This window comes from Miniopterus schreibersii (assembly GCF_964146895.1).
Source record: "Miniopterus schreibersii genome assembly, chromosome: 21".
NCBI classification, from domain to species: Eukaryota; Metazoa; Chordata; class Mammalia; order Chiroptera; family Miniopteridae; genus Miniopterus; species Miniopterus schreibersii.
In genome coordinates, this window is record NC_138123.1 from 16,420,539 (window position 1) to 16,435,839 (window position 15,301).

At 45.9% G+C, this 15,301-nt stretch overlaps 1 protein-coding gene across 1 annotated transcript in view; it reads left to right on the plus strand.

The window, feature by feature from the left end:
• The window catches only part of RYR2 (ryanodine receptor 2), a 472,766-nt gene that overhangs the window by 181,656 nt on the left and 275,809 nt on the right, over positions 1–15,301 (plus strand). Inside the window, exons 7-10 of the mRNA XM_081124070.1 lie at positions 2,761–2,839; positions 4,758–4,870; positions 9,103–9,208; positions 9,806–9,902. Coding sequence (XP_080980196.1) covers positions 2,761–2,839; positions 4,758–4,870; positions 9,103–9,208; positions 9,806–9,902 — 395 coding nt within the window. The remainder of the gene's footprint in view (positions 1–2,760; positions 2,840–4,757; positions 4,871–9,102; positions 9,209–9,805; positions 9,903–15,301) is intronic.

Sequence of the window (15,301 nt, forward strand, 5' to 3'; positions counted from 1 at the left end):
ATCGTGTCAAATGTCTGCACCCTGTCCAGTTCTCTCGTTTGATGATTAGCTTAGATGACCTTTAAGGTCCTTCAATTCTCTCATCATATGGCTCCTGTTTTTAGTATCTCACTTTTGATAGACTAGTTTTAGAAGATGTGTTAAGAGTAAAATAAGAAATATTCCTCATTTCTGGTGTTGTTTTAAACAGTTTATTTTTGCTGAAAGATAACATTAGAAAATCTGCCTGAGTCCCACTGTCAGTTTCCCGCTAACGTCTCTTCCTTGGTGACCAGATGTTCCCTTTCCCTTCCCACATCAGCTCCTCCTCTCACCCATCTTCCCCTCACCCATCGAGCTCCTCTCAGGCTGATTACGCCCGGTTTACTATATATATGTATTATTTGTATTCATGTATTTTATTCTTATATGTGTAAAATACATAAAAGTTTCAATCTGTTATTTTAAATGCTTTATTAAATTATACAGACAATACATCTTCATCCTATAAGATTTGGAAATTATGGAAATTACAGAAGGAAAAATCTTCATGATGACACTAATGAGAGAAAATTCGTTGGAGTGTTTAAAATAAATTTCAATGTTCTTGTCCTTAAATTTTGTTTTTACATAATTGAGATTTTACTGCATAACTACGTTGTTTTACACATAAGCACAGCTTAAGCATTATTTAAATTCTCCATCAAGCTGATTTTAGTAACATGATAGTCCAGTATCTGAAAGTATAATATAATCTATTATTCCTTTTGAAAAGAAGGTCATGGGCAAATATGTAAACTGTTCCAGAGCAGGAGACTAAGCATACCTCAATAGCAATAATACAAACCCCACAAAGACCTGTCAGTCTCCACCATGACTACTGATGTGAAAAGTCTGGTTAATGAAATTCAAAAGTGCAGGAAAAGTGCAGATAGGAATTTAGGACTAATAACATTTTGTTTAGTGCGCAACATTGCATCAGTAGGCCAAGTGGGAAAACTACAGTCATCTTAGTGGGTGCTAGGAAAGGGTTTAATGAGACTCCGCGTCCATTTCTAGTAACCAGTGCTGAAGAAAATGTCACTGTCTGAGCAGTGTCCATCTTCTGAAATGCTAAAGCCGTTCTTGGCGGAAGAAAGGTGAGCAAATAAAGAAAGCAAGAGTAGGCTCTCTCACACCGACGGGAGCCTTGGCTGCCATAGCGAGATGTGAAATAAAATAAAGGAAAACACTTGTACGTAAAACAACCTGTCTGCATGTAGCAGTCATGCATCCCGGCTCCTTGGAGAGAATTCCCCTCTCACTGGCCACCAGACAGTGAGCGGGAGAGTCTGTTTCAGAGAAGTGCTGTCCGTACGTAGCAGGCGGGTCAGAGCCTGGACAGGCTGGAGGACCTGGCTCGGGCTGGCTTTCCCACATGCTGCCAGCCTTGGATACCCCGCTGGACTCTGCAGGCCTGTAATTGCATCTGAGAATTTCATCCATTCATTCTGTCAGTATCACTTAGCCCCTGCGTGTGCCGGCTCTGCCCTAGGAGCTGGGTATAGTGGTGAGTGGACCAGGTCCTTGCCCTCCTGGAACTTGCCTACACCTCAGTGGCATAATCACAGTGTCCGCCTCAGTGGCCGCGGCATTGTGGGAGGAGACAATGTGTTGATGGTGACTGTGCCCAGGACTGTGATGTTACTGAGAAAGGGTTCAGAAGACTTTAATAGGATCACTTATGTTTTTGCCTAGGAAGTCCACTGTGAAACTTTTTCTCAAGTAAAGTTAGACATTTAGTACTTTTAAGTCAAAGTCCATACACCTCAAGGACCTGTCTTGGATCAGACTCACAATCCTCCACTGGCCAAGAGCCTGTGAGGACCCTTGAAGCCCCTTTTCTATGACTTTGGGAGCCAGGGCTCTGTAGTCAGGAGACAGAATCAGGTTAGTTTCATTTCACATCCCCAGGACACCGACGGTCACGTGACGTGGTCGCTCATCTCCTGCCTCCTCACTAACGGACACCCACTGAGCCTGCCCTTGTCCACAGGAGGAGCTGTCCGTGGTTCTGGGAGTTCTGGCTGCTCTGTCCCAGCCCTGTGTGCAGGGCCCTGTCCTCACTGGCGGTGCACTGGGTGGGTGTAGATGGTAGTGTCTTGAGCTCAGACAAACTCATCTCTGTCTCCTATGGCTGTAACACTTATCAAGGTTTATGAGGTTGGGGTGGGGACAGGGGAGGAGGCCTGAGAAATTATCCTAAAGTTCATGTTCAAGAGTATAGATTAGGAGAACTTTTGGGGAGTGGCAGAAGTAAGGAGACGGTGGTGTTGCGAGAGTTGGGGTCCTCCTGGGAAACACATGTGCGTCCACGTGATAAACCTCACCCAGGGGCAACATGCTACTCACCCAGATCACATCTGGGTGCACCTCAGAGTTAAAATTTACAGATGAAAACACAGCTGGAAGGTAAAAGTGAACAGTTTTCAAGGTTCTGTTGGAGAAGATCTGTCAGATCCGGCTCCACTCCTGCTCCCCATCCTGGAAATCACACGGGTGAGAGGATGCACCCCGCCCCCGCTCCCTGTCTTTCACCACAGCACCCTCTCCTTAGTCTTTGTATGGCAGATGTGACCGCATTGCCATTGCTCCTGTGAACCCGGGTACCGTGGAAAACCAGGCTTCCCTCAGAAGCATCCAGGTTTGATGCAGCAGAGAGAGACTGGCACCAAATTGTGTGTCAGAATTCCACTGGAGGGGACTGTGTGTAGTGACAGCTGCTGGTTCTGTGTCCTTCAGTACCTGTGCTGCCTGTCGACCTCCCGGTCTTCAACGGATAAGCTGGCCTTCGACGTCGGCTTGCAAGAGGACACCACAGGTGAGCCTGTGGTCCGCGCTGAGGCTGGGGGCAGAGGCTGTGCTGGACGGAGCTGGGAGGCACCGTGAGGGTCAAACAGACGTGGATTATATATTTTTGAAACAAAATTGTGTATATTAACACATTTATTCTTTCAGAGAATCCAGATAGGAGAATGTAAGCTCTATTTGTGTTTTTGTTCTCAATGCTCTGACTTTACACTTTACATACTTCTGAACATTTCGACTGTGTTATCTTTTTATCTTTACAGTGAGCATGCATGACTCTGGAATTAAAAATAAGTAAAAGACCAAGTAGAAAAAAGAATGGGAGGAAATAGACCAACTATTACTAAGTTGTTCCCTGCACGGGTAGGATCGACCTGTTTTGCACACACCTTCTTCTTTTAAAAATACCCACAGTCTAAAGTTTTCACAGACTACAAATGGATCAAAATGACCAACTTAGTTAAGCTTTTAATAAAGCGACACATTGCCTTATACACAAAATTCTAAGAGTCTCAAACCTCAAAAATATAAATGTATTATTTCTTTTTCATTTTATGTAGGCTCGGTCATTTCCCTGTATTTTTGGTGTTTTTTTTTTGTTTTTTGTTTTGTTTTAAGTTTTCTCATTGTAATAATTTTCTTCAGCACAAAATTACCTAAAAGAGAAAGTCTTCAGTTCTCTCTCTCAGACGTGCAGGACACGCACGGTGGGAGAGTTGTTTCGTACATTGAGGCTGCAGGATACCAGCAGGCAGCCCCCTCCCGCACCGGGGCTTACGCTGCGGTCCCCGAGCTCTCCGCTGTCTGAGTTACTAGTTAGTCAGTGTACTCACCATTTGTCACGTGCGGCCTTGATCAGAACTAAAATCACAGGCAGATGATGTTTTCTTCTTTTTTATGGCTGTATCCCCAGCTGCTAGAGCAACAATGCACAGAGTGTGGGGGCTTTATAAATGTTTGCGTGAACAAATGAAAAACTGCTTTCTCTAAGCACATGAGTTGACTGAGTAGAGATGAGGAATCCTCTAAGACCCTCAAGGAAGACCGCGGCTGCAAGAAAAGCCACTCGGCACCGGTTACGGTTACGTATTCACTGTAAACATGCTTAAGAAGCAGTATTTGCTGATTCACTTACTCACTTATGCAAAATGAATTTGTATTGAGTGGCAGAGCATTAAAAACAAAAACGCTGGCCTCTGGGGAAGCCCCAGCGAGCAAAACATGAGAGGCCCCTGCTGTTGCGGAACTTACATTCTGGCTTTGGGGAATCAGACAACAAAACAAGTGTTAATGGAAAAGTAAGCTGAGCAGAGGGAGAGAAGCAAGATCTTAGATAACATGTCACTAAAAACATTCTCATTTTTGCACAGAACTTACATTTATGTTTTAAAGGGAACTATGACTGACCCGGCTGGTGTTTGATTCTCGGTCAGGGCACGTGCCCGAGTTTCGGGCTCGATCCCCAGTAGGGGTGTGCAGGAGGCAGCCTGTTGATGATGCTTCTCTCTCATTGATATTTTTCTCTCTCTCTCCTTCCCTCTAAAAATCAACAAAAACATATTAAAAGGAACTATGACCAGGCTGAGAAATTGTGTGCTAATTTGTATCTTAGGTTATAGCACTGAGGAATGGAGAACGGGCCTGTAGTTCATGAGGCTTATGCATGACTTGTTCTAGAAGAAATTATTTGATTATACCCAGATATTTTTATAAAGTATCCTTTTATAATGGGATTCTCTTTTATTTTACCCTTAGATTAATAGAAACAACCACGTTTTTAAATAACAAAATAATGCATAGGATAGTAGTTTTGATGATAACAGTTGCACCCATTTTAAATCAGCACCCCCCAAAAGTATAGGGTTCTTTAAATAAAGCACATGGATCTTCCACTAAGAGGCTCCTCTGTGTTGCACCCCCCTCCCCCCCAGGCGAGGCTTGCTGGTGGACCATCCACCCCGCCTCCAAGCAGCGGTCCGAGGGAGAGAAAGTGCGCGTGGGCGATGACCTCATCTTAGTGAGTGTGTCCTCCGAGAGGTACTTGGTAAGTGTGGACGGTAGGGCACAGACTTGGTGAGATGATAAATGGCAGGTCAATAAAACTACCTCTTTAAAGTTCAGATTGCAAATTTTCCAGGAAAATTGCTTAGAAACAAGCCTGTATCTCCATTTGATGAGATATAAATAACTCCCGGGTAGGGGAGGGGTGTAACTCTCGGAGGTGCGGCTCCGCAGGCCCGTTTGGACGGGCTCCTGTGCACCCTGATGCCTGCTCAGGACACTGTCACTAATAGCACCAGGTGCAGTCTGAGCAGCAATTCAGAAACTGTTCTGCAGCCATGAGAGGCGGCATTAGTGAGGTTGTGATTACCAATTTGGATATTTAAGAAAGCAAATTCTTATGTGAGAAATACTTGCCACGTTAAAAAAGCAGAAATGGATGAAGTAAGAATAGGTTGAGGTCTCTCATTGACGTTGCATTGTTTCAAGCGTAGAGGCTGACGGTGGGGAAATGAAGAAAAGATTATGTTTAATCATTAAACGTAGATTTATTTTGTGGTGAGGCCAATATATATATATTTAATAGAGCTCATTTAGTGAATTGTATTTTTGCTAAAGAATAATCATTTGCAGAAGTTTGCAGATTGAAAGATGCCAGTGCAAAGTATTATTATTATTATTTTATTTTCTGTCAGCTTTATTTCCATTTTGTTTAGGAGTTTGTGGATGGCAGCTTAAGACCACGCCATGGCTGTCCCATCTGCCTGGTGGCCTGAGCCGTGGGGCTGCAGGTGGCCTTCAGTGGCAACACTGAGCTGGCCCAGAGGGCACCTGGCCTGCAGACCAGTCTGCCACCTCAGGTGGAGCAACAGTGAACTTGGCAAAATACTATTTTTATCTTAGGGTTGAAAACTTTAAACAAATATAAGGTGGGTGTTGTGAAATTTACGTGAATACTCACAGAAAAGCCCACGTGTGTCAGCGGATGATGATTGAGACAAAATCAGAAAGAGTGTTGCCGGTGAGCCCAGGCCGTCCATGGGTGTGTGTTCCCACGGCTGTGGCACATCTCATTTGTGTGTTACCAACTTCAGGTTAAGTGAGTAGTTGGTACCTCTGCTCTATGAACATGGCAGTAGGGTGGGTTTGGGGGTTTGCAGATCAGTTTTTGCTTATGAACATGTTTAGTTCCGATTTTGAAATGTTTCTTGGAGGAGGGTTTGTGTCACTTGCTTTGTGGGAGGCATGATGGGAACAGGCAGGGGTGACGGGGCTCAGAGACCTGCAGGGACTACTCTGGGCATCTGATGTCCATGGCTGTGCATCTGTCCTTTTGTCTGTAGGTGCAGAGAGGCACTGTGCACATTTTCAGGCCAGTGCAAGTGTGTCAGTTGTCAAATCTGCATTTATTAGGCACTTGCTGTGTGCATTGCTGTGACGTATTTTGATGCACGGTTTGAGTTGCAGTTTTACTTGGAAACCAGTAGCAGTAAACATGATTCATGCATCCTTCTCAACATGTGACTTTACACATCTTATTTGGATTTCAGCCTAACTATGTGTATGTTGCTGTATAACATGTACTAGCCAGGACATGCAGCTTATTCGACAGGATGGCTCAATCTGCTCTGACCGAGGAGCAAACCCAAATCTCACAGAGGCCGGGCTGCCAGCATCCATGTGCCACTGAATGCCTAAGACCATCACTTAGCTCCCTGGGTTCTGGCTTCCTCATTTGCAGATGGTGATGGTTACACTGAGCACCAAGGCTTCTGGGGTGAAGCAATGAGATCATGGATCTGAAAATGCTCTATAAGTAATAGCAACAGTCACAGTGCAGGTGGTTTACTCTCTGTCACCTTCAGGCATAAGAAAACCTCATGATTACTTAAAAGTCACAAACAATTTTCAAGCTACATTTTAGCCAATTTAACGTTCCTAGAATATGGGGCCCTTGCCTTGGTGCTTCCTGGCTCCCAGGCCTGCCTCTCACCATGTGCTCCAAGCCCAGGACAACTCTTCACTGCCCTTTTGTCCCTGTATCTGTGCGCCTCTGGTACATGCTTCTCTTTGCCACACCACTCCCCTTGTCTGAGCCACTTAGAGGTCCAGGGAGGCCCAGGCCACTCCTAGTTATGAGGTTTCTTGTTTATTAAAAATGGAAATCTCCAAAGTGGTTGGCAATAACTTTGGTATGCGTAAACACTTAGCAAATTAACATTATCAATACACATACCCAAATCCAATGTATGTGCTGACTATTTTGAGACATCTCTAAATATATAAATGGGAGGTCCAGGTGGATCCCGCTGGCTCCTCATGCCCTCATCCCCCATGAAATCTGTCTGACCTGTGGAAATGCCACCTGTCCCCTAGCCCCAGTACAAGGACCTATGTCCCTGTAGGGCTGGTCTAAGTGTTCTCTTTTCTCAGTTCCTGTAGCACTTTGATGACAGTCCACCTACCATTTTTAATACTGACTTGTAGCATTTTGTGTATATCACTTTCCCTTCTAGATTCCTGGCATCCTGGGGTGGGGAGGGTGTTCTGTTAATATTCAGCACAATGTTCTGTGCATAGTTTATTCAGTGAACCAGGATGAATTAACAAATGGTAACAATTTGTTTATTATAATATGACGTGAGCTTTCACTTTAAGTCAAAGTAAAAATTCAGGCATTGGTGTTTAAATCATCTGGTCCTGTTCTGCTGAGAGCCATATGGTCTTATAGAGGTGTTTGTGTGTGTGTGCTGTGATTTTGGCTCAGGCCATTGAAATAGGTATATTTGTGGCATAACTTAAACTATTTTTAGGTCCAAAGCAGTGGTTTTGTGCTACTTTGAATGTAAAGGTTTTGGCTTCTGCAGGTACTTGTTGATTGAATGATGGTGCTGGATGCTGGGGATGTAGCTGTGAACTGTGTCAGACAGCTGCCAAGAAGAGAAAGAAAGAGGCACTAACGTACATAGTGTGTTGATTGCTACGAAAGAAAATACCTTCCTTGTTTGTGGAAGCAGAACGCATAGGATTTATTTGAAAGTAGTTAAAGAATTTTAACAGTCAAGGAGTCTCGGCTGGGATTATGTGTCAGAGGGACTTGCTGAGGCGGTGAAAAGGCGGGCTGGGAGGAAGAGCCAGGTCAGGGCGGGTTATTGCTAAGTCTGGTCAATCAGCTGGTAAACTTTAATTTTATTGATTGGAAAAATTATTGGTGAGATAATGACATATATGTCAAAACCGCCTTTGGTTTTGTTTTGAAGAGAAAGATAGTGACATGCTTATTTTTGCTGGTGCCCTGAGAATAGCATACTTAGATAAAAGAGCCCCTTGGGGTGCTGAGGCCTGGGGAGCTCACCGGTGTGATGGCTTCACGCTGTGATTCTCTTCGTCTAACGAGGAGGGTCGGTTTCTGGGGATGTTCAGGTACATTGAAACCTTTGAAAGGTCAGGCTGTCTGTCATTTGTCACCAGCATTGAAAAGCGTTACAGAAACATTACAGGAGTATTGGTGATGTTTTTGGAGATGACCCAAGAACACAGGTGGTGGTTCTGTGTGTGTTTGAAATTCTAGAGGCAGCAGGTGGTGATTAGTAAAATAACCGAGGCATTTGGCTGTAAAATTCTAGAGTGGTTTCATAATTTTGTTTTTCCTTACTTATAGTTTGAGAACTCATATATTATGATTCTTAAAATGATTAATTATGATATTTTAATACATTTTTATTTTTAAGAAGGAAAACCTGAAATTTGTATCATCTGAATTTTGGAGGAAATGTATCTGCCTGGTTTTAGATACCTATCAGGAAGTACCGCCATCTAATGGCTATTGTGTCAAATTGCAGATAAAAGTTCTTAAAGGACCCCATGAAACTAAGACATTGGTCCTGTAGGTTTCACCTGCTTTATTGTCAAAAAACCATCACAGGGTGAGACGTAGAAAACTTGTTATAATTTTAATGGCAGTGCCGCTAGCTGTACAATTTTGTTCATCCATGGGCCTTAAAACCAAATAGTCTATTTTAATGAATATATTTATTTTAGTGTATTCATTTGTGTGTTTTCTAATTAGTGGCTTAAGTTCCTAACTCAGAATGAAGGTGGAAAGAGCCTAGAGTCAGTGGGAGCTCTAGTCTTTTCTACAGCTTCTGCACGTGGAGTGACAGGGTTGAGGTGGGTGCCCTGTGTGCGCGGCTCAGGCCTGGTGCTGGGGTGAGCGGGCGGAAGCAGGTGCGCTGAGACCCCGCAGCTGCAGTGACGCCCTGCGCCTCCCCGCAGCACCTGTCCTACGGCAGCGGCGGTGGCAGCCTGCACGTGGACGCCGCGTTCCAGCAGACTCTCTGGAGCGTCGCCCCCATCAGCTCAGGAAGCGAAGCGGCCCAAGGTACGCACTCCACTCCAGGCAGAGGGCTTGTCCTCACGCAGGGCGGCGGTCGTCTTCGGGATTGTGATGTGAGCTCTGTTAACGAGAGCTTGTGCTAGACTATTCTATAATGTAGCCACATGACACAACTCAATCAAAATTTCTATTTAAAAGCAAAGCCTGGGTTAAGACTTCCCTTCCCTTATTTTTACACTGTTGTCAGCTGTAGTTTGTCAGTGTGGTTTTATGTGCCAGCTTTTTAGGGTTACTTTCCCCAGTGTTCTGGCCCCAGGGTGTTGCTCAGGTAGACTGGCATCAAGATTTCCCCTCTTCCAGGGTGGGTGGCTGGAGCTGGGCCTATCCATGCGTGTATGTTTCAGGAGGATTTTATGGGTTGGGGTGGTGGTTTCCAGTGGGAATGTCACTAACTGTGCGTGGGGCCCGGGGCTGAGGCAGCGGGCAGGTGGCACCATCCCTCTCTGAGGTTTGGCCAGGAACTGAAGCCTCCCTAGACTTCTGTTTCTCTGTCTGAAAATAGAAGATTGGACCAGTTGATCTGTCCAGCTACCAACATCTGACCGTGACAGTTGAGATGTGACTGAATTTCAATCCCCACAGGGTACCTGATCGGCGGTGATGTCCTGAGGTTGCTGCACGGACACATGGACGAGTGCCTCACCGTCCCCTCCGGAGAGCATGGGGAGGAGCAGCGGAGGTGGGTGCTCCAGCCTGGGGCCTGAGCCTTGCATTCCTTGCCCTGATGTAATTTTTTAATTAAGGATATGTCAGTCCAGTCCATTAGCGTAATAGAAAGTAGGCCTCTAATGTTCCTCTGTCCACTGGAGAGGCCCCTCTGTTGGCTTCTTTAGAAGTTTTTTTCTTAATGTTTTTATTACCTATCAATAGAATTGCTGAGAAAAACTAAAACACAGTAAGAAGCATCAAATTAAATAAACTGAGTGGGAGGAGTGAACACATTGAAAAAGCTACTTAAAACTTCATTAAATGTTCATTAGTTTTGATTAATTCTCTTTTTGGAACATTTAGTCTCAAGTTCAGTTTCAAAATCGGATTTCTCAAATTGTACAAAAGTTTATGAGCTATTTTTTACTTTCCATTTGCTGCCATAGATGATAGAACTGACCGCTTTCCCTAATGTTTTATGTGATTATAATACCTCTCTTATGCTAATATCTGGCATTAGGCCTAGATTGGCGTAGCCTGGATCTTTGGAGAAAGTGCACAAATGGTACAAAAGCAGAGAAATACTTAGTGTGGTTTGAATGCTCCACCTTGCCTCCCGAAGTCACGGGTGATGTGTGATAAGTTTAGAGCATAAATAAGAGATGGCTGAGAGCAGCGTTGTCCGGATGGTTTATTACATGTATTTCAGTTTGGGGGGCATTTCTCATAATAACGTACACACGGAGGTAACTATTATTTAATACATTTTTCTTTGTGTAATTTAAAGAAAGATACGGGGAACATTTAGCAAGTTAATAACCATTTACTGGCTGTTTAACTGCGGAGCAGTCTCTCTGAGGTCTGGGTGCCCTCTCACCCGTCGCCAGGGTGAAGAGATGCGGGGCCTGGGAAAACTCCCTAAACTAAAAGTGCTGCTTTCAGCAGCTGCGGAAGGGGATGCTGATGGCATCGTGGGGTTGGTGTAAGAGACGAGAGGGAGTTCAAAGGCCAGATGGTTTGAAGAATTAATTCCAAGCCCAAGAATAAGCCTAAGACTCAATGGGTGGCAGCGTGTTCTGGGGACAGCCGCTGTTGAGTGACGGGCCGGATGGGAGTGAAGGTGGGAACTGGGCACGAGAGTAGCGTCAGCACCTTTCCCGCCCAGCGCTGCCCCCAGGTAGCAGGAAGCAGTGGGTTTGGGGTGAAGTGGTCAGATCCCGTGAAACGGAACAGCCCTGATGGGCAGGAGGAGCTCAGGTCAGAAGTGGATGAGTCCAGGTCAGGGAATCCAACCAGGAGGAGGTGTTGACATCATTCACGTGAGAAACAACCCGGAGAGTAGCTGCCACGTGCAGGGGATCCCCGGGGGCAGAGACCGGAGAGGTCAGACTTTGGCTGGTTTAGGGATGAAGGACGTATGAACTGTGGGAGGAGGTGCCGATCCAGGGCGGTCGTATGGTTGTGACACTGCGAAGAGATGGTGCTGAGGACTCAGGAGGTGGACGGAGGGGGCACCGGGATGTTTCGGATGTTGGTGAGGGCGGAGGTTCCGTGGGGCATCGGGCAGGAAATTGGAGCTTTTGAGTCTTTAACTTTGACAAAGCCAGTTGGCTATTGATCTCAGGCGGGCAGGGAGAGTGGGAGGGGTGCTGTTCCCAGGTGGAGGGAGGAGCTGAGATTGGGGGTGATTTATCAGTTTGGCATTGCTTTTTTTTTTTTTTTTTATTGATTTCAGAGAGAGGAAAGGAGAGGGAGAGAGAGAGATAGAAATGTCAATGATGAGAGAGTCATTGATTGAGCCCGCAACACGGGCATGTGCCCTGACCAGGAATTGAACCCCGATTGCCTGGATCCTAGGTCGACGCTCAACCACTGAGCCACACCCGGCCGGGCTTGGCATCGCTTTTAACAGGCTACAGAGCCTAGGCTGGCAAAGCAGAGAGGAGGCTGAGGGTGGAACCCTGGAGAGCGCTGGCTTCGAGAGGGCAGCAGGGTCAGAGTGACCAGGGCAGGTGGTCCTGGGAGCAGAGGCTATCTGCGTGATGTGTCCCTATGGACTCTGGTGAAGAGAGGCCTTTCCCAGTCTCTGGGGTGTTAAGTGAAACACTGACCAGTGGTCTCGAGCCTCTTTCTCCAGACACGTAGTGGTTTCTAGTGAAGGCGTTGGGCTCTGCACGTCTAGTGGTATAGCGTGTGTAGGGGACAATCTCTGTACACAGTGCTCTTCTCTGTAAAGGGCAGAAGCATACGGATCCGCTGCTGCCTCCCGGGTGGGTGTGAACATTGAGGGGGAACAGGCCTGTGGGGCCCCTGATGGACCTGGGGAGGTCAGCCCACTTTTATTGTTGTTGTTGTTACTATCTAGACGTAGAGAGTGTTCAGTCAGACGTGGAGACGTTGGAGGGACCCTGGGCGTGCGGGTGACGCCGGAGGAGGAGACGCTAAACTGCATCCAGGCAAACGCTCGGCTCCTTGACTTGAGTGTGTTGGATGGAGGGTGGTGAGCAAGGGCTCCCGTCCCTGCTCAGGTTCAGAAGCCAAGAAAGGATGGGCACGGCTTTGTTTTAATAGTTGGCTGTTTTCATTTTCAAATAATGTTGGGTGTCGCATCCCAGATTCCCTGACTGAGCTTGCTGGCGAGGACTCTAGCCCCCCGCCTCTCCTGGGCCTTGAGAACGTGTGTGTGACCCGCTGCTCCAGAGCACATGTCCTTAATTCTTCTGGTTGCTGGTTATTACTGCAGAGAAAAGCAGGGGCCACTTCACACATATTTAATGTCGTCTGGTCCAGCCTTCCCGTGGCACACATGGTGCAGTCGGCTCCTGACATCGATCCTGATTCGATGTTGATAATTTCTGTGACGGCAGTAAGAGCACACCCCCTGTGTCCTCTGCACAGCACGTCTGCACGGGTGAAACTAGATAAATGGATGTCAGATCATGACCTGAAGGTGAACATGAGTTGGAAACAGGCAGCAGGACCCGAAGGACATTGTCTTGATTACACAGTGAGATTCACCAATTATTTGCATATAATGATAAAATAATTCCTTTATTTTTGCATTATAGAGCACTATGTTATTTCAGATCTCGTTAATATCATTGCATAGACATTTCCCCATCTTCCTCTGTTCTCGCCCTGAGGGGTCAGCGCCTGCGGGAACCAGGGAAGGACTGCACGGCGCAGCCCAGGGCAGCCTTCTGGAAGTGATAGGAGTAGGGGGTTGGGGGGACACATAATGAGAACCTAAAACATGTATTTTGATTCATTTAAAAAAGAAGTAAAAATAAGTTGACTCTTGGACAGCGATTTGAGAGCTGGAGCAGTTCTGGGGAAATACGGAGGTTGCTCTTTCCTGGTGCCTCGTGGCTGCACGGCGGCCTGGCTTCCTCACTGCTGGTGTCCTGTGGTTGAGGCGAAACACTGAAGATAAAGCTGATGCGTTGTGAGGACTGGTGGGTGGTGAAGGAGGCGCCCCAGGGACACTCTACCTCTGAGGACTTGGGACACTTTCATGAGTCTGTGTTCCTGACTCATGTTTGTGAGTTTGTGAGTCTGCCCAGGTCCATCCAAGGACAGTTACCGCATGTCCAGAGTTATAATTGCAGCGACTGAAATGCCCTCCAGCGAGGCGAGGGGCTCCATAACTTTAGCTTCCCTTTCACGTGGATCTGAATGTGCATGCGGTGACCTCTGCATCCCCCTGAGTGCTAAGACACTTACAAGAAGAGCATAGATGTCGTTTAATTAACCGGAATTGAATTGGATAACAGCGCCGACCGGTGTTAAACTAAATGCATTTTCCCTTCACTTCTTCTCGGATTCCTTTTATGGATTGAATTTAGACATGCTCCTGAGTTACAGCAACACTATTGTTTTATGTTAGGCTTCTTGAGATTTTTCCAGGAAGACATGTGGCTGTAAAATTACTGGCGTACAACCTGTCTCAACAGCAGTGAAAGTCGTGAGCAGTCTGGTGGAAGGAGCGGTGGTTGAGCATCAGCTGTAGAATTGCAGCTCCTCAGCTCTTATACTTGTCGGACAGAGAGAGCAAGTCAGGGAGAAACAGGTTGTGGTGCTTGTGAGATGCAACATAGGGTTTTAATTATTGCTTTAAAAATAACTTAAATGCACGTATGCATAGTCCATGGACAGAGACATAGTGTGGGGAAGGCCTGGGGGTGGGTGGGGGCAGGGTGGAGAGGTCAATGGGGAAAAGGGGGAATATCTGTTATACTTTCAACAGTAAAGATAAAGTTAAATAAATAAAATAAAAATAAATGTTTGAACTGACGGTTGCCAGAGTGGAGGGGGCTTGGAAGACTGGGTGGAAAAGGTGAAGAGCTAAAAGTACAAATTGGTAATTACAAAATAGTGCTGGGGGTGCGAATCACAGCATCAGGAATGTCGTCAGTGGTACTGTAATGACTGCGGACGGTGCCTTGTGGGAGCTAGCACAATCGGGGACCACTTCTAAGTCATGGAAGTGTCTAATCACTGTGCTGTACGCCTGAAACTCATATAATACTGTGTGTCAACTGTAATTGAAAGGGAAAAAAGATAAAGGCTTGGAATTTGATTACCAATTTTTATTTCAAACATGAAATGTTTTATGTGGGGAGTATATCCTGTTCTAGATTCTGTTTGGATTGTATCTTATTACTTCATCCGTTTTTATGTGACTGTAATAAAATGTGCACACATTTATGGATTAAATGTGCACCATTTGAATTAAGGATGTCATGCTTTCAGTTAATAAATTTTAAAATGGATAAATTGGGGAAATATTATTCAGAATTATTATTTAGGACCTGTGATTTGGAAACCAGTATTAGAGGAACATTTTTTGAGAAGCATTATTTGTATGTTAAACAGGTTTTGCTCATAAGCAGTTTTATTCATTCAATAAAAAATTATGGATTGACCAGCATGTTCTGGGTGCTGGGCTTATAAAAGTCGATATGAAGATACAGTCTCTTTCCTCAAGGAGTTTACATTCTGGAGGGGACATGTTACAAAGGAAACCTAAGTGCTTATTTATAACGCACACAGACCCAGGCGATGTTGGTAGAGTACAGCGGTGACGGAGAGACGTGAAAGCGAGGGGGAAACGGAACGTTCTTGTTTGCCCGTGGGCAGGGGCAGGGCTCTGTTCCCACCCCCCAGGCAGTGCCCTTGGCCTGCACTTGCTGTCCTGTTACTTCCCAGCGCAGGCAGTTCAGTCCCGTTGGTTCCTGGCAGCGTCTGAAAGTCAGCGCTGCGTTTGGGTCCGAGGGTGACTCAGCAGGCAGAAGCCTTGCCTTGTGCATGCAGGGAAATGTTTTTCCTCCATCCCCTTTTCGTATTATGATGATTTCATGAGCTTCAGTTGTAAATAATTGATAAGGCCTGAGATGGCTTTGGCACAATGAATTCAGTGTGTCTCCGCCT